This window comes from Athene noctua, chromosome 3, assembly GCF_965140245.1.
Source record: "Athene noctua chromosome 3, bAthNoc1.hap1.1, whole genome shotgun sequence".
NCBI classification, from domain to species: domain Eukaryota; kingdom Metazoa; phylum Chordata; class Aves; order Strigiformes; family Strigidae; genus Athene; species Athene noctua.
In genome coordinates, this window is record NC_134039.1 from 22,927,716 (window position 1) to 22,954,101 (window position 26,386).

The following is a 26,386-nucleotide window of genomic DNA, read 5'->3' on the forward strand; positions in this document are numbered from 1 at the left end:
CAGGACCTCTACCAAAAGTGCAGGGACTTCAGAACATACCAGTGATGGTAGACACATGTACCAGCTACGTTGCTGTATCCTCAGCTGCATCCTCAGCTGCATCTGTCAACCAGTGGAACACTGAAAGGCCTGTGGTTAGCTAGTGGATAGGCCCACCTGCCTGCATCCATTTGGACAACAGGTCTCAGTTTAGAGACCAAATGGTCTGACAGTGGGCAGCTGAGCATGAAGGACACAGGGTATATCACATACCTATCACCCCAGAGGAGCTGATCTAATGGAACAGACCAATGCCTTATTAAAGGAACAGATGCGTGCACAGCTCCCCTTTCACACTCTCCATAACCGCTCAACAGTGCTATTATAGGTTGTAAAAAATTTGAATAGTAAAGTATGCCTCCTATCCTAGCCTCTTCTGCTGGGACATCAGCACTATGAGGTACAGTTCAGGATGCTGACAGAGCCCAGCAACCCCTCAAGAGTCAGAGGCAAGTGCAAACAGCAGACTCTTCAAGGGAAACTCATCCCTGCAGATGGACACATGGACCAGGAGCCACATAGTTAATCCTAAAGGAACAAGCAGACATTCCTCATTACACATCTGAACTTACACTGTATGTAAAAAAAAGTCTTTGTTTTATCTCACACAGAACCGTTATGTGGATTCTCAGAGTATTGCTTTTGATCTCTGCATGCTGTACATCAATCAACATGAAGTACTGGGCATCTCCACCCTTCAGCAGCACCAAAGCTCCTCTTCATCTACTACATCACATAACTGGACTGTTTGGTGAAATGCGCACCACCGTGTCTTAGGGTACGTGGGACCTGATGGCAGGACATCTCTGATGGTCCTAGCTCCAACGTTACTGCTATCCTACACCTATTCTTACAATCAATATTTGCTTTATTACTCTTGTATTATTAATTTTAGGTTGGGGGGTTTTTTGTTGGTTTTTTTTTTTTTTTTAAATAACTCTTCTGGTAGCCAAAAAAACTTACTTGTATAATCTGCAATTTACATTATCTGTAGGAAAGGTCAACTGACTGTGGATCAAGGGGTGGAAGTTAGTCATCCTGACCGGAAGAGCATTGTATATCGAGGAGTTAGTGATCCACAGAACAGCTGACCTGGGTTGGCTGAAGCCTGTGCTGTGCTGTACAGTGCTGCACGTACAGCCTGGCCTTCAGGCTGTCCTGTGCTGCACACATCCCTTGGCCACAGAATTAACTTAGACAACTAACTGTAATGAGGATTCTGTCATCAAGCTCCCACTCACTATTGGTGATTACACCACCTGCGTGGCCTTGCCTTTATCTAAAAGTGCAGCAACAAGTTCTCATGTGAACATCACTTTTGTTTGACAGTACAAATGATGAATAGAAATATTTTCTTGTAAGAAAATCCTCTAAGAACTCAAAAGAACACAGTGCTGACTAACCTCTCTACTGACGGGATCTGTATGGTGTGCCTCGTTGGAGACCCACCCAATGCTACTCAACTCAGGACTCCCAGCGTCTGAGTGGATGTCAGATTATCTATACCGTCCTCTTTTTTGTTATCATGTTAGCTCCAATAAATGTCATTTTTATATATATACTTTACAGAGTCAGAGTGCTTTTCTTACTGGAATCATAATGAACCAGAACCTCCTGCTGCCAAAACATTCAGGTGTTTTTTCAGAAGCAAGTTGTAGATTTAAAAATCATTCAGATTAACCACAATGATAATACTGTATCTTCTGCCTTTATGTGAACCAAGTACTAACTGACAAAAAATCCTGGAATCTTTAATTCCACTCAGACTGTAAAATGTTTTGTGCTCTTTTAAGGCTTTATCGCTTCTCTGATCCCTTTTCAAAGGCCATCAAATAGTATGTAATTTTCAGTTCATCTTTATCATTCAATCAGTGGATTGGGCACCTCTTGCCTCCCTCTGCTCTCATTGTCTAAACAATCTTTCCATCTGCTTAAAGAATGGAAGACAGTGAAAGAAAAAGAATTCCTTATATATTCTATAAAGATGTTATTGTCATATTCTGTACATTAATTCATTATTCATGAGTGATATATTACTTATATTCCCAGACAAAATTTACCATTTCAGCCCAAATCAACAAAGGCCTACAGACACCTGAGGAGCCCATACACACTTGCAGGAAAGGAAGGGTGATGGAAATACCAAGTGCATCACTGCTGGCAGGCAATGTGGTTGGCTTTTCACAACAGTCATGATCTACCAGGTCTTGCTCTGCGCCAAAGCACAGTGGCCATTTAGCAGAGGATGCAGGGTAGCAGAGACCCAGTCAACCTGTATTGTGGATGTCATTCTTTCTTCCTTCATAGTAAAATGATTGTGCTTTACAGACAAGTGGATTTCTTCCAGAAGTTCTGTGAGGATTTCCCCAGGTCAATACCCGCTCCACCTGCAGCAAAGATCTGCATACTGGAGTTTGGGGTGGTTATGACAGTCACATTTATATTTAGATTTAGATTGTGACTGTCAGATAAGCAAAGTCATGCATTAAAGGTTTTGCACACAGTGATACAAGTGACATAGGCACCCTGATGGGGGCACAGTGATTTTCAGAGTTCCTCGGAGAACAATAGGAGTTCTTGTTTAATAAAGAATAAAACCTACTTAAAAACCGCCATCAACTTTCCTGGTCTCACGTCTTCTGCTACTCCTTTCCAATGCATATGCACTCAGCTTGGTAAGAAGCGTCAGGAGTGAATTTGCAATGGGTTACTGATATTAAAGAAAAGTTCACTACATCCCTTACACAAATTAAATTTTATTACTATGGAAAAGTTTTTACAGATTTGAACTTATCATCTCCTTGCTGTCAATTAAGAACTAAAAAGGTATACTGTAAAGCAACTATTTTCACAGTCTTAATTTGCCCCATTGTGTCCAAAATGGCTTTTTACATTTTTTGTGAATGAAGCCAGTAGCAAGTTTTCTTAGTTTGCACAAGCAAACACTCTAAATAAGATGAGAATTTCTCCTGTCATTTATCATATATTGCAGAATAAAATCCTTGGAATGCATTCTTACACCCAATGACGCAAGTCTATCCAATTTCTTGCACCGTTTCGGTCAGGTCATTTACTCTGGTAATTTACAATGGTATGGATGTGTTCAGAGAACAGAATTTGGTTTGTGACCAAGATAGCCAGCAATTGTCCAGACTGTGAAATTACCTTCAGTGCTAGGAAAAAAAAGTTACTTGTTAAAAAAAAAGACAAAATGAAAGTATTTATAACTAAGTACCATCAGGAAGTGACTGTTTTGAAGACTGATTGATGTCCTGATAGCTACAGGAATGCCAGAACAGGCATCGGCCATAAAACAGCATCATTTTCTGTGGCGCATGCAATTAGTAGTTTTATCTTTTATAGCTTATCCCTTCCTCCAAGAAGAAAAAAAGCATTCAGGGTCAGTGTTAGAATGAAAATCATATTAGTATTCTGAAAACTCTAAGGTAAACCAGACTGCAAAACTTGAACTCATCTCAAGCAGCTCATCTCAAACTATAGGCATTGCTGGGCAGTTTATCACATTTCCTTACTTTGACACGCTTCTCATGTTACAGTACCACACTTCTTATCTAAGTCTCAAAAAGAAATAAACCAACAAGGCCATTTGCTCCGATATCTGAAGAGAAAACAGGATTCACTACCACCCACCCAACTCTTGCAGGGCTCTGCCGGCGGTGGCCTCTGAACAGCAGGTGACACCCCGTAGGGAAGCGCCAGGTGCCTCTGTAAGGTGACACCTTCTGAAGGGAGGGTTACAGGTAGGGAGACGAGTGTCTCACAAACATCAGCTCCACGTTCATCGTCACACCATAGTCTAAACTATACTTTTAGAATTGTGTCCAAACCTGGTGGGAGGGGGGAAGCCTGGGGGAAATGCTGTTTCTCACATTTCTATCTTTATTCTTCCTGATTTCCAGTTAGGGAATGAAGAAAGGCCTGTAAGTAATCGTTTTTTCTTGAAATTTTATCATAACTATTTGCTATCTGTTCTCTTTGGTCCCTTGACAAAGTCCGTCGAAATCCTCCAGCGTTCAACCCGCGAAGTCCTCGCCCCGGCACGGAGAGAAAGTAAACTCCAAATTAAACAAAAATAAATTGGGGGAGGGGGGGGAGGGGGAAGAAAAAAAAAGAAGTCAACAGAAAAACCTGTTTGGGGGCGGGTGAGCCAAGGGTGACTCACTTGCCCCGCCCCGGCCGTGCCCTGGCCCCGCGGGAGGGGCGCGCCGCCAGCGGAGGCAGTTTGGGCGCTACCGCGCGCCGTAGACGGAGCGCCGCCATCCGCGCCCGCGGCACATCCTCCCTGTAGGGAGCAGCAATTTTTTTTTTTCCCCCTTCGGCGGCGGCGCTGCTCGGACGCGGGCGGGGCGATGGCGGCTGCCCCCGGCGTTGCGCAGAGTCGGTTCGTGGTGGTGGGCGGAGGGATCGCGGGAGTCACCTGCAGCGAGAAGGTGAGGGCTCGCGCATGCGCAGGCCCCCAGCCGGCGGAGACCCCCGCGCGGCGGCGTGAGGCGCTGTCGGCCTCCGGAGCGGGGGAGAGGAGTGGCCGCCGCTGCCGCCATGTTGCCCCCGAACGCCAGCCTAGGGCCACCTCGCTCAGCTTCGGCAGGGGCGGGGGGTTCTCTCCGCCTCTAAGGCCCCGACTTGACCCTTGGGCTGCCGGAGGAGGCTCTCCGGCCCCACGATGTTAACTGTCGTTTCAGCGGGTCAGGGCCTGTATGCAGGTGATAAGGCGTAGGGGCCCTGCCTAAGTACATGAGCGGTTTGAGCTCGGCCGGCGGTGCGCGGGGTTAAACCGGCCTCCACGGCTGTGGGGACTACTCGGGTCTTTGTGTGTGCTCAGAAACATTAATGCTTTTAGGGTCAACTTCGGAACTTCAGTAGAAACAGTTCGTTAGACTTGCATCCTTATTGCATAAGTATTCTCATTTATACGTTAATTACACAAATAGCCTGATATGAGCCTATGACAAGAGGTTTAAACGTTTGTAACTTGAGAAAGCTGGCATGTTGTATGCTAGTCAGGATGTCGGAAACTTCAAGGAGCACTGCGTGTGTTACTCCTCGTAGCCATAAAGGATTTTACCGCAACTAAGGTGAAGGCTGCTTTTTATAAAAATACTGCTCTGTTTTTATTGGATCCATATTTAGGGCTGTACACCTGTCGAGATTGTCCAATCTTTTCAGCTTTTAATGAGCTCCAACTCTAAATTCGTTTGTTTATTGGTTTCAAGGTTTTTGGTGTTTTAAAAGTAACAGGAGATAATTTTGTTCCTATAATGTGGAATAAAATGGTGTTGTAGTTCAGTGAAGAACATTTTATCTGTCAAAACTGCAAAGCAGTATAAAGACTGTTTCAGATGCATCTATTCTCTGGTGATGACGTGATAATTTCTGGCATATTGTATAAACCATATGCAAACTAAATTATGAAAAATATTGATACTGTTTTCTATCTTTATCAATTGGTTTGTTTCTACTATTTATTTGTTTGAGGGTTTTTTCCTTTTATTCTTGGTTAATGTAATATGTGGGCTCTGGTACTACAGGCACTTAAATGCTATATTAATATGAGTAATCCCTTAAAAGTTGATTAAGCTTTGCATAATTAAGGCTCTTGTGTATCCTTATATGCTTGCAAGAACAAGATTTGGATCAATATATAATATTCCCAGAGAATTTTTATTTTCCTAGAAGTGGTTTAGAATGGTATCTAATTGCTATGATCCTGTTTCACAATACAGTTATTTTCAACATATATTAGATGTCTACAGCCTTTAAATTTGTTATAAAAGGGACTAAAATATATAGTTTTCTTTAAAATGCTTTCTGCTTTTTTCAGAGTTCAGTCTTTGTTTTCTTCCAGAGCTCATAAAGAGTGCCACTTATTGCTGTAATTCACACCTCTTTTCTTAGGCTTTTTCTTTTCCCTCATTTTTTTTTTTTTTTTTTCCTGGAAAACACAGATCAGATTGATATGTGATGACGCATACTCGCATACTTGCTTCTTTTTCTCAGCTTTTACTACTGCAGGAAGCACAGTTAGCCATGAAGAGTAGTGGTCTTCTAGGATACGTTTTGATTCACAAAGTCCATTAAAAGTGGCACTGTGTGTTCTAGAAGTATCTTGTAGTTTGAACTCAGATGGTAGCCAATCACCATCTGGTAGCCAGTTGTTTACTCCCCCCCCCCCCCCCCTGGTGAAATAGGGGAGGGATTAAAAAATATATATATTCATAGGTTGGATTAAAAAAAAAATAGTAATAGTAACAAAACAACAATAAGTCCAAACGGGTAATACACAATGCAGTTGCTCACTGCCTGGTGACCGGTATGCAGCCCGCCCCCAGCAGCGATCCCGACCACACCAAAGATTCTGCTGCACCCATTGGAAAATGGAACTGAGAGGGCACATGTCTCCTTTATACACTGAGCATGACATCACATGATACGGAATACTCCAATGACTGATCCCAGCCCAGCCCTCCAGCTGTGCTCCCTCTCAGCCCAAGGAAAGCTAACTCTATCCTGGCTGGAACCAAGACAGTCTGAGCCCTTATTCCATACCACTGACATCATGCTCAGGTTTCAAATACATTCTAAGGAATCACCACCCCTCTCCTGGGTCTCACAGATACCATTCCCTTAGTCTATGGACTATCCTTCCAAAATGTTTACTGAGTTCGCTTAGTCCATAACTTTGGGTTCCATCTGTCATGACAGTCTCTAAGGCTGGAGGAATGAGGTGGAGTTGGCACAGTCTGTGGAGAAGGAGGCTTTGGATGTGTCAGGAAGATGTTGTGAGACACCAGTTGCAATAACAGGGCTATTTGACAGATCAATTCATTGTCTATTTCCACCTAAAATCAAACAACCTTGAGGCACACATCGGAGATTGTTAAAATCTCCATCCTTCTGCATTACCCATCAAGTGCACCCAGGTCCTTGGGTAAAAGTAATCCCACACATGGGTTGACCTTTTCCCAAGGCAGGAGACTGTCTTCCCCAGCATATTTTTAATAAGTGCTGCGGCGGCTTTATGTAGGAGGTTTGACTGAGCAGGGCCAGCCTGCTTGGCAGATCCCCTGGTATTGAGTAATGCACGTCCCAGTGTCTGAAAGTTCCACCACCCATTGCTCTCAGTACAGTTTTTAGCAACCCGTTGTATTGCTCAATTTTCCCAGAGGCTGGTACATGGTAGGGAATTGTCCCGATCCAGTTTTGGGAAGGGTTTTTAAATGATCCCAAGAGCGAGATTACGATGCTAACAGGGTCAGATGCTGTACAACCTTGTAAGCTTTATTTTGCAAAACAAACCGATAACAGCAACAGGACAGAAGGAAGAAAGGAAAAGTCAGAATACCTAAGCAAGTAAATAAAAAGGAGAAGCAGCAATACTAATTATCACCACTACAAGTCTAGCGGCGTCCTGTTGATCGGTTGGGGTGCAGGCGATGGGGGTGGTTCCTGCAGGCGATGGGGGATGCTGCCACCACGTATCTAGCAGCAGTCCAGTCCCAGTTCAGGGCAGGGGGGGCATCCGCAGGTGATGGAGAATCCGCTACAGGCGATGGGGGGAAATCTCCTGCTAGGCGGTGGGGAGGGATGCTGCTGGTCCAGTCCCAGTGCAGGCGATGGGGAGAAAGCCAGCAGGTGAAGGCGTTGGCAGGCAAGGGAGTTCGGCAGTGTCCTGGTTCAACTAGGACAGGGTTAGGTTTCCCCAGCAGAGAGAGAGGGGGAAGGGATCTCCAGCCGGGTTATTCATACCATGCTGGCGTCAGGTCCAGGGGCGGAACCTTTTTACTTTCTCTTTGGCTTTTTGGTGGCGGGATCCACGCGTCGGCTTTGTTCCCTGACCATTTGCAGTATTTCTCTGTATATCGTTTGTCCTGTTCACTGTTATTGCTGTTTATTGTTGTTATCATTGCTACTGTTGTTGTTCAGATTGTTTATCACACTCTTGTATTAAATTTCTTCTTATTTTACCCCGGGGTTTGTGCCTCACTGCCAGCCCGACCGGCCACGGGTGGGGGAGGGGCAACAGCAACGTGCTCTCAGGTCCCGGCAGGGCCTAAGCCACCACAGGCAGATGAAAGCTTCGGCAGGTGAAAGCAAGAAGGCGCGGCAGGCGAGAGAGCTCAGCGGGCGGCAGTGGGAAAGCTTGACAGATGAAAACTTCGGCAGGGGAAAGCGAGAAGTTTTGGCAGGCGAGAGCTTCAGAGAGTGATACAGCAAAGGCAAGCGAAAAACTACCGCAAGTGAGAAGCTTCACCAAAAAGGAGCACACAAACCCTTCTATACAGTCTCCACCACTAGTTTGCTCGTTGCCACAAAGCTCATTTGCATATTTTCCACCCCATATTCCCCCATGTGCGCATGCCCAGATGTCCACAGTCGTCCCTGCGGGGTGGGGGGGTAGCCACTGACACCTTCAGCTTCCACACATCCCCCTTGTCCCCCGACCCTGCACACACACGCAGCTTTTCTGGCTCCAGGCAGATTTTGTCCTCCTGGCAAAGGGACGTGGAGGCCTTGCCTATGAAATGGCATGGTGCTGAAACAGACAGCTGCCATCTTACACTACCCTGCAGCTGTGGAAGGGGTGTAATGGTGTGACAGCAATGCCGAGACAAAAAGGCTGACACAGTCCCTTACAGGAAAGTGATATATCCACTCAATACCGTGTTCTTTGACCTAAGTGTTTATCAGGTTGTTTTCGAAATGTGTCCCATTATCTCACTCAGTCCTTTCAGGCATGCCATGCCACCATAAGACTTTCTTCTCCAGGCCTAAAATGGTGTTCTGGGCAGTGGCAAGGGACATGGCATAAGTTTCCAGCCATCCGGTAGCTGCTTCCACCATTGTAAGTGCATAGTGTTTACCATGCCAAGTTTGTGGGGGCGTTACAATCAATCTGCCAGGCCTCCCCATATTTATATTTTAACCATTGTCCTCCATACCAAATAGGATTTAACCGTTTGGCTTACTTGATCGTAGCACGTCTCACATTCATGGATTACCTGTGTAATAACATCCATGGTTAAGTCCACATCTCGGTCACCAGCCCATCTATATGTTGCATCTCTTCCCTGATGGCCTGAGGAGTCATGGGCCCAGCGAGCCATAAATTGTTCACCCTTATGTTGCCAGTCCAGATCTACTTGAGCCACCTTGACCTTAGCAGCCTGATCTGCCTGTTGGTTGTTCACAACCAGATTCTCTACTTGAGCAGCAATATCTTGCCATAATTCAGCAGCCCAGATGTGTTTGCCTCTCACTGCCGGTTGCTCCGTTCCCACTGCTGTAACCACCCCCACAGCGCATTTGCCAACATCCATGAGTCAGTATAGAGACAGAGCACTGGCCACTTTTCTCCCTCAGTGATATCCAAGGCCAACTTTCAAGATGACTTTCACCTCTGCAAGCTGACTCAATCCACCTTCTCCTTCAGCAGCTTCAGCGACCTGTTGTGTGGGTCTCCACACAGCTGCCTTCCACCTTCGATGTTTCCCCACAACGCAACAGGACCCATCAGTAAACAGGCCACATCATTTCTCATTATCCAGTAGTTTATTATATGGTGGGGCCTCTTCTGTACATGTCACCTCTTCCTCTGGCGCCATTCCATAATCTTTGCCTTCTGGTCAATTTGTAATCACTTCCAATATTCCCAGATGGCTGGGGCTCCCTGTTCAAGCCCGTTGTGTGATTAATGCAACCCATTTACTCCACGTGGCATCAGTTGCATGGTGTGCGGAGGGGACACTCCCTTTGAACACCCAGCTCAGCACCGGAGGAGCTGTGCTTCAGTCCCCATCACGTCTGAAGCAGCTCAGACTCCTTCATATGCTGCCAATATCTCCTTTTCAGTTGATGTATAGCAGGCCTCAGATCCTCTGTATCCCTGAGTCCAAAACCCCAGGGGTCGACCCAAAGTCTCCACTGGAGCTCTCTGCCAGAGACTCCAGGTAGGGCCATTCTTCCCAGCTGCAATGTAGAGCACATTTTTGACATCTTGTCCTGTCTGAACTGGCCTGAGGGCTACTGCATGAACTGTTTCCTGTTTAATTTGTTTGAAATCTTGTCATTGCTCCGGACCCCATATAAAGTCATTCTTTTTCTGGGTCACTTGATAGAGAGGGCTTACAATCTGACAAATTTGGAATGTGCAGTCTCCAGAAACCCACATCACCCAAGAAAGCTTGCACTTCCTTTTTGTTAGCTGGTGGGGACATAGCTGTTATTTTATTAATCACCTCCATTGGAATCTGACAATATCCATCTTGCCCGTTTACTCCTAAAAACTGAACCTCTTGTGCAGGTCCCTTGACCTTACTGCACAGCTAGCTCCCTCAGGTATTGAATGCATCTTTCCATAGTGGTCCACTTACTTGGATGACATACAAAATCTTCCTTGAAGGGATACTTCTCCCTCACACTTGACAGGAGTCGCCTTCAGAGACTGAGACTTTGTGTCTTCTTTCCAATGGCTTTGTTGATGCCCCCTTCCCTAGACAGGGATCCCAGCTGCCTGGCCTCCCTACCCTCTAATTCCACGCTACCGGCCCCGCTATCCCAGCACCTCAGCAGCCAGGTAATGAGTTGCTCACCTGGATGGCAGCTGAAATCTTTTCTTGTGTCTCACAACTCACTCAGGGATAAGGATCAGGTGACTATCACTGGCTCTGCCTCCTCCTGTTCTTGTGATGGGCCTGGTTCATCGTCACCCTGCGAGGGGATTTTCTTGTGTATTCTTCTTACATATGGGAGCAACTGACACCATCAGTCATACCTAATCTAAATCTACCTCTTTCAGTTTAAAACTCTTACCCCTTGTCCTGTCACTACAGACACTGGTAAAAAGTCTCTCTCTGTCTTGTAAGCCCACTTTGAAAGGCCACAATAAGGTCTCCCTGGAGCCTTCTCCAGGCTGAACAACCCCAACTCTCTCAGCCTGTCCTCATAGGAAAGGTGCTTCAGCCCCCTCATCATCTTCATGGCCTCCTCTGGACCTGCCTGAGCAGGTCCATGTCTGTCTTGTGCTGGTGGCCTCAGAGCTGGATGCAGTACTCCAGGTGGTGTCCATCAACCTGCTGGACACACTTCTTTTTATGTAGCCCAGGACATAATTTGATATCTGGACTGCAAGTGCACATTGACAGCCCTTATCTGATTTTTCATCAACCAGTATCCCCAAGTCCTCCTCTGCAGGGCTGCTTGCAATCCGTTGATCCCCCAGTCTGTACTGAGATTATTGATTGCCCCAACCCAGCTGCAGGACCTTGCACTTTGTGTGAGGTTCACCATGAGCCCAGTCCTCAAGCCTGTGAGGGTCCCTCTGGATGGCATCCCTTCCCTCTAACTGACTGCATCACTCAGTTTGGTATTATCTGTAAACTTGCTGAGAGTGCACTCAATCCCACTATCTGTCATTAGTAAAGATACTGAACATAATCATGTGCTTTCCATAGGGTTCTGTAGTTTTTCTGAGGCTTATTAGATAGAGCAGTGTGTTACATGTCAACCTTTTTTGCTGTTGTCTGTCAATACAAAGCACACAGCTATACAATATGTGTGAAACACGTTAGGGATTCATGCTATAAAGTGTGAATTACATGAAGTTTTACATCGCCTTGTTAAATTCATTTATATTTGCCAATGGTATGACCATGTGAATCTCCTTTAAATCAGCAACAAAGTTTCACCCCTCTCACCTTCAGATTACTATGTTAGATTGCTCCTATCTGAGGTACAGGAATACATGTTAGTCTCTTTATAGCTCAGATGGTCATGTACAACATGAAATACGCTTCTTGGTGGCTTATACAACCATTCTTTTCATCTGTAGAATGCTGGTGATGTGGAACACTGTGCTTCAGAGATGAGTGGTTTGTACTTGACAGAACTTGACAGACAGAAATTTTCTGTGACAGAGCAATGTGTATTTGAAATGGGAACTCTTCACTTTGGCATGGGGACTATAAAAGTCTTGTATTGCTTAGTAGCACTCTGAAGATGACAATCCACTTATCAGTTTATTAAATAACATTTAAAATAGCCAATAGGAATCAGCATGTCTTCTGTCAAAACAAAATCTGTGAACAATTAGTCACTGCTATGCAATAAAAAAAAAGTACATCCAGTAACTGGGTGTGTCCAGAAATTACATAGTCTGTTCCTACAGCTGGCCTTCAGAATACTGTGAGAATAGTCTTTTGAGGAAGCGTTTATACCATGGCTGTAGTTCTTGAAGATATATTTATGTGTGAATGAGTGAAAATCTTGGGTCTTCAAATTCTGTTAATTTCAGTCATTATGCTTCCGTAATCTTAAATAGTGTTTGTCCAATAGAATTCTACAAGACTAAAGTAATGCAGTAACACATACTCCTTTTCAGCAATAATTTTATTGTCTTTTATTGGCTGTATTCACTCATCATGATTTCTGCTTCTTTACAAGCTGGCCATGGAATTCCCATCAGAAGACATTTTTTTAGTGACAGCTTCTCCAGTTATAAAAGCTATAACCAATTTCAAACAGGTAAGAGAGACAATTTTTCTTGTGGTAAGACCTCTTCAAAAGTTTGTACATGTACAGATTAGAACCTCATCCTGAAAATGCTTATGCCTTTGAATTTTTTTTCATGTTATTGTGTCTGTAGTGGTGTTAGTAGGACTGATGAGATAGTTTGTAGTGATTCATAATCTTTAGTAATTGTTGAATATATTCACAACATTCAAGAAGAAGTAAAACTGGGTACTTATATGGTTGAAGTGTTTCCTAAGTTACTGAAGCTTTATTTCACTGCTCTGTTAATGGGTGATCCATTTTAAGCACTGAAGTGGTATCTTTGGAAAAATTGCTCAAGAAATTTAGTCTTGCTAGTGGTTCTCATATACAGTAATGTGTTTGAGAAACTGGCAAGTAACAAAAAAAGGGATAGCTTTCTGTGAAATTGCTTTCAGCTTTTATCTGCATCTCCAGCAGCTGGTGATTCCGTGCTGGATTCATTGATTCTTTCCTGCTCATTTGAAAAAGAAAATAAAATCCATACATGAGTTCAGATTTCTGGCTCGTAGGCTCATTAAGCTAGTTTCACAGAGGTACTTGGATCTTAGAAAGTGCTGCTCTTCTTCCCACTCTGAGGGAACTTTAAACTCTACCATAGAGCATGGAAAGAGTTGAAGACTGGATTGCACAGAACTCAGGCTGCAAAGCTGCCAGCCAGTAAGAAGTTAGTTTTACGTCTCAGGGAAAGTTAAGACACTGAAAGCTGGGCTTCCACCTGGCATTTATATTCATGACTCTCTGAAACATGGTATCTAACAAGTGAGGCATATTTCATGACATATAAAAAACACTCTGTAGTTTATCAGCCCAGTTATAATTCCTCCAGGTGTATGAATGCCTAATTTAAATCACTACAGGGCGAAAACAAAGCACAGATAGATTTGAACAGTTCTTTGCATTTAGTGGCTGTAATTCGCTATCAGCATCTCTTCCTTTTTGCACTGTGGTTTTTGTCCAAGGCTAATGGGATGCTCAGAACATAGCTTGGAGTCTAAGAGCTCTGTGTGAGACTGATAGAGTAACACCCAACTAAAGAATATCTTCTGAGCTTGAGAGTGCTGACATTTACATGTTGCAGAGATGTAAAGTCTGTAATTCACATCAGCAGAATTTTCAGTATCTGAAGAATAAGGGAATCACTAAACACCATTTGAAGGTAGCAGCATCTAAATTTTGGTCATGAGCATCTTAATTTCTCTATGAATGGGAAGCATGGTGTGGCTTCTGGTTCTTAACTGTGTTCCAGACTCTTTGAATGTTCTATAAAGTAGAAGGCCTGGAGATTGCTGTGCAGCTGTTCCCTTCTGGAAGAAACCCAAAATCAACATAACACCCTTGAGTGTTTTCCAAGTTCTGAGTTGCCTTTTTCCTGCCCTCCCCTGCCTCAGTCTCTGAAATACCATATAGTGACTGTGGATGAGATGCTGAGTAAATGCTTAGAGGTGATCTTGAATCTGTTTTGCCTAGACACTTGTCTTATATGTCCTGTGTACAAGCTGAACAACAGTAAACCCTTTTCCTGACATAAGGACCAACTATCTGCAACAAGATGTCTTTGAATCATTGTTTTTGAAGAAAATGTTACCAGATTATTTTTTTAAAACAGAATAAAAATATTTATTCCATTCAAAAGTGTTTCTATAATTCTTTAAGCTATTTTGACCAAATGTTTTTTTTCCCAAAAATGCCAAGGAGAGGGCAAGAGAGAACATCAGTCAGGTATTTTATCAAAGTTAAAAGAAACAGAAAAACAGGGTCTTTATGCTGCATCAGGTAAGTTAAAAAGCAGTGTTAACTCTAATGATGTAGTCTATAGAATAAAACATTAGAGCAGCCATTGGGGTTCTCCATTTTTGCTTAACCTCTAGCTTTAGAATTAAAATTCTGTGTATTACTTTGACTCTTTACATGGAATAGACATGAAAAGATTCTGTTTTTAAAAAGGAACTTTTAGCAGTAACATGATAACATGTTGTCAGACAATATGGGCTTTATGTTGTGACTTCTTTATTGAAAATGAACTTAACACATTCTGTTAAAAGCTTTAGAAAAAGCGATGGATAAATGATTTGTATTTCTAAATACCTCTCATTGTCCTACAGGTCTCCAAAACACTTGAGGACTTTGATGTAGAAGAGCAACCAAGTTCTCTATTAGAAAAAAGATATCCCAATATTAAAGTTATACAGTCTGGAGTAAAACAACTGAAAAGTGATGAACATGTAAGTTAATGTTTTCTCTTTATGTGTTTTTTTCAAATTATTTATTAAAAAAATAAATCTAAGAGACAGGTGAATGTTTTGGGTGTGAAATTCTGTTCAAGAGCATTCTGGTTACTAAAGTGTTAAGTTAACAAAATTACAAGAAAATACTTCCTAACTTTAATTTTACTTATCACACTGTTGTTCAAGTAGGAATATATACAGGGGACAAAATTGTTGGTAAAAAATTACTTGGTAATTAAGAAACCGTATCTTTTAGATATCAATTTTTGACACCTTAGAGATACTGCATTGAATATCTGATTGGAATTGCAGGGAAAACAGTCAGTGAAACTAATACTGTATATTGAAATAAGTGTCTGAAAATTTCTGTAGCCCTTGATTGGAGATCTCTGATTCCTGAATTACTGCTTGTTGCTACAGAGATCAGAATATTTACAACTTTATGATACAAAAAACCCCCAAACCTCCTGAAAGAACCAGCATTTCCACCTTTTCTTTTTAGCAGGAAATATGTTGCAAGTATGAACAGTGTACAGCATGTACAGATTTTTGTTAGTGTCTGTGTCAGCTCAACATGTTATTTTTCACTTCAGCATTTATCAGAAAGTCACATTCAGATCCCAAACTGGTTTTGTTCATTTTAAGTCAGAGATATTCCAGGCTAGATTCTGCTAATACTCTGAATCTAATGATATTTTTGTATCATTACTATAATGGTGGTTTAGTTTAGGTATGTCTCTCTGGACACAAATATTTCATGTATATGGATTTGGAGAAACTTTTTCCAAAAACCTTTAAAAACTCTCTTTGTGCAAAACCACTGTAAACTATTTAGCTTCTAGTTTGGAAAACAAGAAACAAGGTCATAAAATTATAAAATTTAAGTATTGCTTGTTGCAGAATTTGTAGCTTGTTTAGTGCCTACCCTTCTTATTTAGCAAAGAACAGAATTTATGGTCTTTCTAAACTGTATTCTAGCCTGTGCCTAGTTAAGTTAACACAGGTCTACCGTTGCTGAAATTTTTAAATGAGATTCTTAATCGTTAATACATAGTAGTGCATAGGTCTACATCTATTACTAGGTTAGAAGGGACATTGGTCACATAGACAACCTGTTCTTTAGCACAGACAGTGAGCACAGAGTGCCACCAAGTGGTAATCTTTCTATTTTATCTTTCTTTGAGTGCACAGTGTACACTTTCCATTTCCTCAGTCATATGTGATATGCTTATGCTTGTAAGTCTATGGTGAATGAATGGAAATGAATGACACACAATCAATGAGAGTATGAAGACTTGCTCTTTAATAACATGGTTATGGTTTTTAATATCTGCAAAATACTATGACAGTATGGAGAAAATATTGATGTTCTCTTTCATGTCTACAATTGTTTTTTTTCCTAAATTTTTAACAGAAAATTTTCACTGAAGATGGAAAAGAATATATGTATGAAAAAATTTGCCTGTGTGCTGGGGCAAAACCAAAATTAATTTTTGAAGGAAACCCGTATGTTTTAGGAATACGGGATACTGACAGTGCACAGGTAAATGTTTTGGACTTATTGGTGTATAATATGTTCCTGCTTCTGATGCAAAATACTAAAAAAGATTGCAGAGTAAAACGGAGAAACATAAGATGATGTTTGTTACTATATATCCTTAAATAGGAACATTTTCAATAGGCAGAGAAATAGTCTTAAAATACCATTAAATAAATTTATTAGTCACTAAATTTATTAAGTTTATAGATAGATCATAGACAGTATTTCTAACATGATAATCTAGAATAAATGGTATTCTTTTACCCTACAGACAGAAGCCAATCTGAAAATATAAACAGGAAGTAGTCACCAGTACCAGCTTCCATGAGAAGGTGTATCTGGTACATGGTATGAAGGGCTACTTCTTACAGTGAAGTTCTACTGTAGCTTCTCCTCATTGTACAGAAAACAGTTATAGTTATAGTCAAAGATGTAGAAAAGTTTACACATGAGGACTGACTTAGTCTGCATCTTGGAAGTAGAAAGTGAGGTTTCACTGTTCTAGGTCTTTAGAATTAGAGGAGGCAGGATGAAAGTGAACACTACTTCTCCATAACATAAGAACTGTAATTCATCAAATGGAGTTTGACACTGAGAATAAAGGAGGAGTTATTTTTTTCCAGCTGACTGCAGTGAAATACAAAATTGTTGTTTGTTTTGGATATTAAAATTTACCTGAGTTTTAAAAAAAAAAAAAAAGAAAAAAGAATATAGAAGAGGTAAGGAAAACCACACAAAGACAGCCCTTGATAAATGTATCTTGTCTAAAACGAAAAGAAGGATGCCAGCTGAGTGGCACTAGTGGTGCCTGGAACCTGTGAGGGTGTTCCAGGATAGTATTGGCATGTGCTTTGTCATCTTATGATGGTCTTCGCTATACATCCACTGTTGGCCACTGTGGGAAACAGTAGACTGGGCTATCATTTGTCAAGACTGATGTTGAACTTTGAATGAGGCTGAAAATACTTGTTTCTGGTTTTTTGTTTGTTTTTTTCTAATGGTGATTGGTTGCATTCACTAATCCCCTCTGATACAACTTCAGTATCCTTTTTTGAAGGGATTGAATGACTGCAGTTTTCCTGGTCTTTTACAGTGTAGGTTCTCTGACACAAATACTCAGGTAAACTGGAAGCATGGACGGACAGATTTTCATGTAATTGCAATAGTTAGTTGGTCTGACAGTCATGATTCTTGATTGGTTTGAAAGAAGTATACTGTGATCTAAAAAATACTATCTGGGCTGTAAGATGTGATTTGGAGACTTGTTTCTTTCTGAAAGTTTTTTTCACAAATAAAATTGATTCCCAGATTTGCTACAAATTATATTTTAAATTCCTGATTTCTGATCAGGAGTTTTTAAATTTGTAAATTTCTGTAGCTTTGCCTTTTTAACGGTATGCAAATAACTGTGAAAGTTATGCAAGTTGTGATAAAACTGGATGAATAGCCATCACAATGCTAATGATCTCTAGGATAGAGAAAAATCTCCTGGATTCTATTAAGGCCTCTGTCAAATTGGCTTAAATATAATTACTTAACTGCTTCTGTCTCAATTTGAGACTTGCAAAGCTGTATCAGTAACGTCATCCCTTAATGTGATCAAACTTTACAGGTTTCATTAGCTTCTATAACAGATCTTAGCATAAGAAATGTTTATCATTAGTCTGAGAAAATCAAGATAAGAAAACTAAGCAAGAAAGTATTGACAAGGATATTGATCAGTGTGAAGGAATATACAATCTAAGTTGTAATTGATTTGTTTCCTTAATGCAGGCTTTTCAGAAGAATTTGGCTCAAGCTGAGAGAATAGTAGTGGTAGGAAATGGTGGGATTGCACTTGAATTAGTGTAAGTAAATGACTACATTTTAAAGATATATATGCAAATAAAATCTTTAACAATGCAATGGTAAATCTACTGTGCATGACTTTGGGAGAAGGTTGTCTTATAAAATTGTAGCTCTTAAAGCATTTAGAGTAAAATCAATTAAAATAATTCTTTTGCAGTATAGTGGTGCTTACTGTTATAAAATTCAGTAAGCTTCAGAAGAAGCTTAATATATAGCATTTTTCTGATTTGGCACCAACAGATTTCTGTTAAGACCATTAAGGGCAATATTTAAGTTCTAAAATTTGACATCTGGAGACAGAAGATGTAACAGGAATAAAGAGGCACCTTATCTTGCACCCAGCCTAATTTAAGTTGATGGAGCTTTTCAAGTGTCTGGCATGGCCTTTGTCACAGGTGGGATATGGAACCATGTGATCCTGCAGTCTGCTAGATTACAGAACTACCTGTATTACGTAATTATATGGTCTTGTTTTGTGTTGCAGGGAATCACTTTTTCACTTTCACTAAAATTGTCCTCTGCATGTCTCTACCTGTTCGTGTTCCAGATAGTACAAACAAGGTCCAAATCCTGCTCTTAGCAGGGAGCAGTCTGGCAAAACCACACTTTTTTTCATTGTGGGGAGCAGGAAATAACTGTTACTGTTACAATAAATTTGAACTGCCTTCCGTCACCCTGTGATCCAATTCAGTCAGGGCTGTGGTGGTATGACCTGTTAGCTTGGAAGAGAGTTGTTGGGGTTTTTTAAAATAGGTTACTTATGTAAATATTTAGAAGCATAGTGGATTTGATAGGTTTAAAAGTCTTGGATCCCTTATTTCTAGCTTCTGGAATGAAAATTGGCGTGCTTCTAGTTGTGTTGCTAAGAGTCACATCTTTTTCAGGTAGTTTGTCACTTTATCCCTTGTTTAAATGTCTACAGGTATGAAATTGAAGGCTGTGAAGTAATCTGGGCTATCAAAGACAAAGCCATTGGGAACACTTTTTTTGATGCAGGAGCAGCTGAATTTCTCATTCCAAAGCTAACTACTGAAAAACGAGAAACTCCAATTGAGTGTAAAAGAACCAAGTATACAATGGAAGGTATGGTGTTTTACTCTCCTAACACTGCAGCAGCAATATTGAATATTAAAGACCGTCCTAAGATCATTTAATTTAAGAGGCCATAAATAAGGTTTACTGTTATCATCAATGGTAATTCCTTCTTTAAAAAAGTGATGTAAAAACCCATCCAGAATTTATGTAGACACATGATAGCATGTAATAGTTACCTACAAACTATAAAAAAAGGGGCTTTATGCCAAGTTTACATTTCATCCTGTATTGCATCTGCTGAAGAGCTTCTTCTATTTTCTGTAATATTTTAATGTTTTTCCGAATTATGTCAGCATTATGTAGGAAGGAACTTTCTTGTAATAAGCCATTGGAGAATGAGATGAAACCTCACAGAACATTACTACATATGCAGTGAAACTTCAGCCTTAACAACAACAATTAACTAGAAATGCATGAACAAACATGATACAAACATGTATATGACCAGAATAATAACAAAAAGAAAAGTATGGTTGTAGACTTCAGGTTGGAAGAATAAATTGTAAAAGAGTCAGGCTAAAATTCATGAAAGGGCACCCAACATTCTTCATATGTATCATGGTATGTTAGAATTTGCACTTTTGTGCAATGTAGGGGACAGTGCACATTTGATAGCACGTGGACATTGGTTTAAATATTAGCAGTGATATTAAGCAACTAAGTCTGCAGTGGGTCTCCAGAACCCTGGTGCAGATGGGGTCTGTCTGGCTGTTAAGGGTCCATGCAGGCATCTAACAGTGGCATGGTTGTTTTGGAGATGAGTGAAGTAACGAAAGCTGTGAAGTTGAGAGTGGATCCAGAATACTGGCTTGGAGTCTGATTTGTCTGCAAATTAATGGGTTTTGGGTTTTTTCTTCCCTTTTTGCAACCAGGTCCTATTTCTCTTGATTGAGAATCCTTGTTCTGAATTCTGTGGGCAATGAAGTATGCATGCTAAATCTGATATTCTTCATCTCTTTCCTTCAGGGAGTGAGGAAAAAGAAGGCCTTATAGCAGCATCTGACATGTTGGGCAGTGCCTTAGGCCCCGACTGGCATGAAGGCTTACATCTTAAAGGAACTAAAGAGGTATGGTCATAATCTTGCTTACTCATTTGTTTATATATTGCTGTAAGTGGGTAAGGAAGAGCATGAAATGTCACATTTGGGATTATTAGAAAAATAAAATGTGCTTGAACTGATTCTCCTGTTCTGTCAGAATTAAACAGGAAAATATGTTAACACAAATAAATTAATTTTCTGCTTCAGGAAAAAGGTGGCTAATCAGATCCACTGGCACAGTTTTAGCAATTTGCCCTTCAGATTGAAACATAAATGTTGATTTGCATGTTTCTGTAGGAGCAGTGTCGATCCTAGCTTTAACCAGAAGCAGTGGTACCTCTGTTGTCCTGATTTTAGCTGCCATACATACATTTTCTTATGTGAAAAACAGGACAGGAGGATTTGTACAGAGGTACAGGAAACATCGGTCTCCTGTCACAGCAGATAATGAAATGCAAAATCAGTAGTGGACATGACCATTGTGAAGAGTTTCATGTTTGAAATAAAGTAAAAATCCTCCTATTTCATAGTTTTTTTATCAGGTTTTTATTGATTAATTTCTTAGCTGTTAGGTGTTTGCATCTGTTACATGCATTTAAAAAAAAGATCTTTCAAAGGTGATCGATCATAGATTCTAAAGAAATGGCTTTACAATACCAACTAAAGGATGTTTAGGATGTTCAGCAGATGAATGAGTGGTATTCTGGCCGTTGAATGCTGTGGAAATAAGTTTGTGCAGTGGAGAATAAAACTGTTCAAGGCCTGAATCCACAAAATTCTTTAGAGAAACAGCTAATTTTCCAACTTCTGTCTAGAGCTCAGAATAGGAGTAAGTGGTTGAAACACGGGTAGATGGAACAGGCTGTATTTTCTAATTTTTTTACAGCATTTAGAACATAAATTTATTATTGTTATCAGAATTTAATCCATGGTAGAAAAATGAAGGTTTTAAAATCCTGAAAGATAGAAAAGATGAGTTTACTTTTTTTTATGTTCTGGTAAGTCTTGAATTCTCTTACTGTAAACTCAAGGGAACTTCATGTTTTCTGGCATGCTAGAAAAATCTAATTTGTGATGAAATTTCAAGGAACATCAGATACCTGCTGAAAAAGCAGGTAAATTGCCATTTGCTATGGTTAGATCTGTGCCAAAAAAGGAAAAAGTGTGGGAACTCAGCCAACACGTCATGCTTTAGGAGGGAATATATGTTTTTTTTTTTCCAGTTTAGTAATGTCGATTTAGGTGAAGGTATACTTGCTATTAAAAATATTATTATTGCTAATTACATTTATAATTTTGTCAATCTAGTTTTCTCATAAAGTACATATTGAAATACTATGTGAAGTAAAGAAAATACACTTACAGCAAGAATTTATACAACTGAAACGGACTTCTTTGACTTTTCCTAAGAAAGAGAAACATGCAGAACCAGACAAGGGTAAGTGCCAGTGCTGATTAGAAATAACCTGTTGAAGATAAAGCAGTGCTGGAGCATGTTTGATCTTTTTTTCTGTTTTAGAGCAACTACAGATTTCAAAAATAAATCCTTTATTTCTATAAATTCAGCTCTAGCAATTTATAATAGTTGACAATATGATTTGTGGGCTACGATTAAATTACAAAATGTTATGGGTTAGACCCTTTGTCCAAAAAATCACCTAAATCCTGTATGCAGAATATTCCCTCTGTGTGACAATCCAATAAAACCATACATTAATAGTGGAGTTAAAACAGAAGCAAAAAACCCCAAAACATTTAGTGTCAAAACTGAAGTAATCCTTCAAAGAAAGTAGAAGAAAATATCACTTGTTTCATGAATAATTCTATCTATAAATTACACTCAATTTAATATTTAACATACTATTTTAATAGCCAGTTACTTTCAGCGTAACATTGTAGCAAGTTGTATCTCTGACATTCTTTTTGCTTTTGAGGCATTTCCTGTGCATTTGTAAATTTATATATAAAGAATATTTGGCAATTACATACTTCAGAGAACATCCCACAGGTCTGAAGCAGTGGCAGGACACAGTATTTTCCCCCTACACATGAGGGCTTTGATTTAGGAAAATTCTAGAGAAAGTTAATAGTAGACTTGTAGCTAAACTTCAGAATCTTTTTTTTCTAGTCCTGAGTAAAGGTAAGAAATGTTATAGGTAACCTCTGATTATTTTTTTTTCTTTTTTAATTTTTTTTTTCCTACCTAGTCGGTTAGATATCTCAAAAAGATTTTTTTTTTCTTTTTATTTTGTATCTTATTATAAGATATAATTAATAAAATAACTGTTGGTTACATTCTCAGGGCAAAATTTTCCCCTTTTTCAGTGCTATGGCCTGTATATGTGGAATTAACTAATGGAAAAATATATGGATGTGATTTCATTGTCAGTGCAACTGGAGTTGTGCCAAATGTTAAACCATTTCTAGATGGCAATAATGTAAGTATACTGATTTCTTTGGAAGTTGAAGATTATTTTTTTTAAATATGGTGAAAAGCTTTTTCATCTGGTTTATGCTTCTATTCTGACATGAAACACTGATTGCTAAAGGTTTTGTATGCTGTATAGCATTTCAAAATAACACAGGTATGTTGGTATTGGTAATACCCTACATGATAAAAATTAATTTAATTTGTGGTCTTGGCTTACTGTGTTTTTCATCACAAATCCAAAACATACAAGCCCATACAAGTTACCATGAAGAAAATTAACTCTATCCCAAGCAAAACCAGTACATTAGGGTATTTGCTGTTTTGTGGCTTCTTTTGATTAGGAAGTAAAATGCTATCCTCTGCATATAGCAAAAGAAAATTATGAAAACTTATATCTGATGTTGAGCCATGAAATATTTCAAGGCTTCTGTTATAAAGTTAGGTTAGGAATTAGATATTTGCAATCATATTTTCTGGCCTTTGTAAAAATACAAAATTAAGTCCTAAGACTTAGGTGTTCCTGTAACATATGTAGTGTGATTTGAAATCTGGCAAGTTCTGTTACTTCCCTGCATAGGTGTCAGTAATAATATTTTTAAAACTTACACTGTGTTCTAGAAATAATGCTTAATGCTTTGTATCTTACCATGGAGGTCTTGCCACTCTTCATAGTCTCACATTAAATAATTTTATTCAGTATAAGCATTTTAGCTTTTTTTTTTTTTTAAATACACAGGGTTTGAAATATGTTAAAAGATATTTGAAGGTCACTTGTAAAGTGCAACACTGATCTGTTCTTAAAGTTGGTGAGAAAAGAATGCAGAGATTGCTAGGAAATTCTGATTTTGTAGGCTAATTTTGTCTTTACTTATTTGAGGGCTTCTAGGTTTGATGATTTAGGAAAAATTCTGCAGGGGGCAGGGTTGCATTGCAATATGAAGAAATAATACTTGATATATAGACAGTTGTGAAAAATCCTTCATTATGGCACTCTTCAGGGGATCTATTTTCTTTCCTTTAAGATGGAGTCTTGAGAATGTGAGGTTTGAACAACATGTTTCTCTTGTGGTTATCAGTCTTTTCCTAATGGAGTCAGATTAGATGGCAGAATGAATAGCCATAAATTGTTTACTCCTTTTTCTCTGTTGCTACATGGCATCCAGAAGAGGATCTTGCTGGGTTCCCATACTATTTATTCATACAATTTTATATCTTCAAATGTTTTCATTAAGCAGAATAGTGAATTTATTGACCTTTTTTTAAGAGTCTGCCATTAAAAAGTAACAAATGAGATGGCTGCTTAACATGGATGAAGTTTAATTACTTAGTTTAAATTACTATTTTTCTTATTGCTGATCTGTGCAAATACTTTAGTTTGCTGTAGGTGAAGATGGAGGTCTTAAAGTAGATAAACACATGCATACATCCCTGCCAGATATATATGCAGCTGGCGATATCTGCACGGCATCGTGGGAACCTAGTCCATTGTGGCATCAGGTAAATCAAGTCACACGATTGTGTGCTCAGCAGCTGTCTAATCTACAAAGTAAATCATGGACTATTACACAGATGGGAGAAATTAAAGTTTAATTGAAGCAGAAAACAGTGAACAAGTAGATAATCCTGGGTGTGTTGATGACAGATAATTTTATCTACGTGGCTGAAAGCTAAGCTATTAAGCCTTTCCGAGTATAATGAAAATACATAGTATGCATTGATGAGAGCAGAACAGTGGGTGTTGGTCATTGCACAGTGACATGTATCTGTGTTTTTAAGTGTGTTTGGGTTTTGGTTTTTTAGATGAGACTGTGGACTCAAGCTAGGCAGATGGGATGGTATGCAGCAAAATGCATGGCAGCAGATACTTTAGGAGAATCCATTGACATGGATTTCAGCTTTGAACTATTTGCTCACATTACAAAATTTTTCAATTACAAGGTAAATACAGTCTAATAGTCTTAAACCGCTAACACATATTGCTTGCCTCTAATCACTTGCCAACAATGAGCAGATGCTTTAATATTGACAAAACAGTTTTCTCTCTATAATAATTAATCTTCATTTAGATTTTCTCCATTCATACTATGAACGCTGAAACTGAAGAGGGTAAAGATCTTTACAGATGTATTGCAAATTTCAGTTGGTGAATGACAGCTGATCTACTTCTCATTTCTGTATATATTCCATTTCATTAAGTTTCTGTTCATGGATAATTGCAACACAGTTCAGTGTAATAACTAGTTCATTATTGGGTTTTGTGTATATTTCAAGGTGAAGATTTTTAATTTTGTTGTGGGTTTCCAAGCCAATGAAGGGGGAAGGTTCCCTAGAGACAAATAATTCCCTGTTTGTATCAGTCTTTTGAAGCATAGAACTGTTTTCAGTAGAAATACTAAAAGCCACTGCATGTTCGTATGAGTGATTTTAATTTTTCCTTCTGTTAGGTGGTGGTTTTGGGAAAGTATAATGCTCAAGGCTTGGGTTTAGACCATGAACTGATGCTGAGATGTACCAAGGGACAAGAGTATGTTAAAGTAGTGATGCAGAGTGGCCGAATGATGGGAGCTGTGCTCATCGGTGAAACGGACTTGGAAGAAACCTTTGAAAACCTAATTTTAAATCAAATGGATCTTTCAGCCTATGGTGAAGATCTTCTGAATCCAGATATTGATATAGAAGATTATTTTGATTGAACAAAACCTAATTTCCATTTTATATGAAGTTTTGACAGCAAGTAATATGTCTTATAAAACTGCTTCCTCAGGATTACCAGAAATGAGGGATAAATGCAATTCTTTGTGAAGATTTTGTGCTGATCTTGTCAAAATACTGACCCGCAAGTTAAATCAATCTGCATAGAAATACAGCAACAAAAGCAAGTGGATTAGTGTTGGTAGAGTTATCATCTAGATTAGATAAGCATAAGAGAACAGGACTAGAACAGTCTTAAAACGTGGGCTTCACTGTGCTATTAGGACAGCACTGATTCACTTGAAAGCAAGGTAGCCTTCAGTTTTTAAAAGTAAATAAAACATGTTAAATCCTGGGCTTGCCTCGTAGCTCCCTTGTTCCCCAACCCATGCATAATTTGCTTGCCAGGGTTACCAGAGCCTGGTTTCCCTGTGACTCGCTGCTCGGCCTGTTTCTTCTCTCAACCAGGGTGCCTTGATATGCTGGTGCTCCTTACCCTCACCTAGGCAGCACGAGTACTGCCAGGGTGGGAAGACCCCTGCTCCTAAAGCCACTTGTGCAGGTGAATGTTTACAAGGCAGTCATGTAGCGTGTTACTGCCCCACTAGCATCCCTCCACTGCTTAGGCCTGTGAGTACTTACAACAGGTTTCAAGACTCCTGTTCCAGCTAACGGTCCCATCTCTGCTGAGCTGGCTCAGATTAACTGAGGACATCTTTAGAGCACAGCAAGAGCTCTCACTACCTGGAATGCAGTCTGAAATATATGGCAAGATGGATGCCTTCCCTCCACCCACCTCCCCCATAACTTTATTTTTGAAATTAATGTATTTTCTACTCAGGTAAGTACAGAACACACAAACTTTTCCAGGATGAGGTGTCAGTTGAGAGCAGCTTTTTTACTGCTC

The 26,386-nt window shown here is 39.9% G+C and overlaps 1 protein-coding gene across 5 annotated transcripts; it reads left to right on the top strand.

Moving 5' to 3' along the window:
- The first annotated feature begins 4,321 nt into the window (after positions 1-4,321).
- On the top strand, positions 4,322-26,289 carry PYROXD1 (pyridine nucleotide-disulphide oxidoreductase domain 1). Of its 5 annotated transcripts, none has more exons than XM_074902266.1 (12): positions 4,322-4,490; positions 12,499-12,579; positions 14,712-14,831; positions 16,249-16,377; positions 18,148-18,221; positions 19,145-19,310; positions 20,292-20,384; positions 21,666-21,795; positions 22,683-22,795; positions 24,163-24,285; positions 24,589-24,726; positions 25,233-26,289. In XM_074902266.1, the coding sequence occupies exons 1-12, from the start codon at positions 4,410-4,412 to the stop codon at positions 25,479-25,481; spliced, it is 1,497 nt and encodes a 498-aa protein (XP_074758367.1). In that variant the 5' UTR covers positions 4,322-4,409; the 3' UTR covers positions 25,482-26,289. The 5 variants fall into 5 exon arrangements, with proteins under 5 accessions (XP_074758367.1, XP_074758366.1, XP_074758368.1 ...); XM_074902265.1 differs by having other exon boundaries at positions 19,145-19,305; positions 20,284-20,384; XM_074902267.1 differs by having other exon boundaries at positions 19,145-19,305; positions 20,299-20,384.
- The last annotated feature ends 97 nt before the right edge of the window (positions 26,290-26,386 follow it).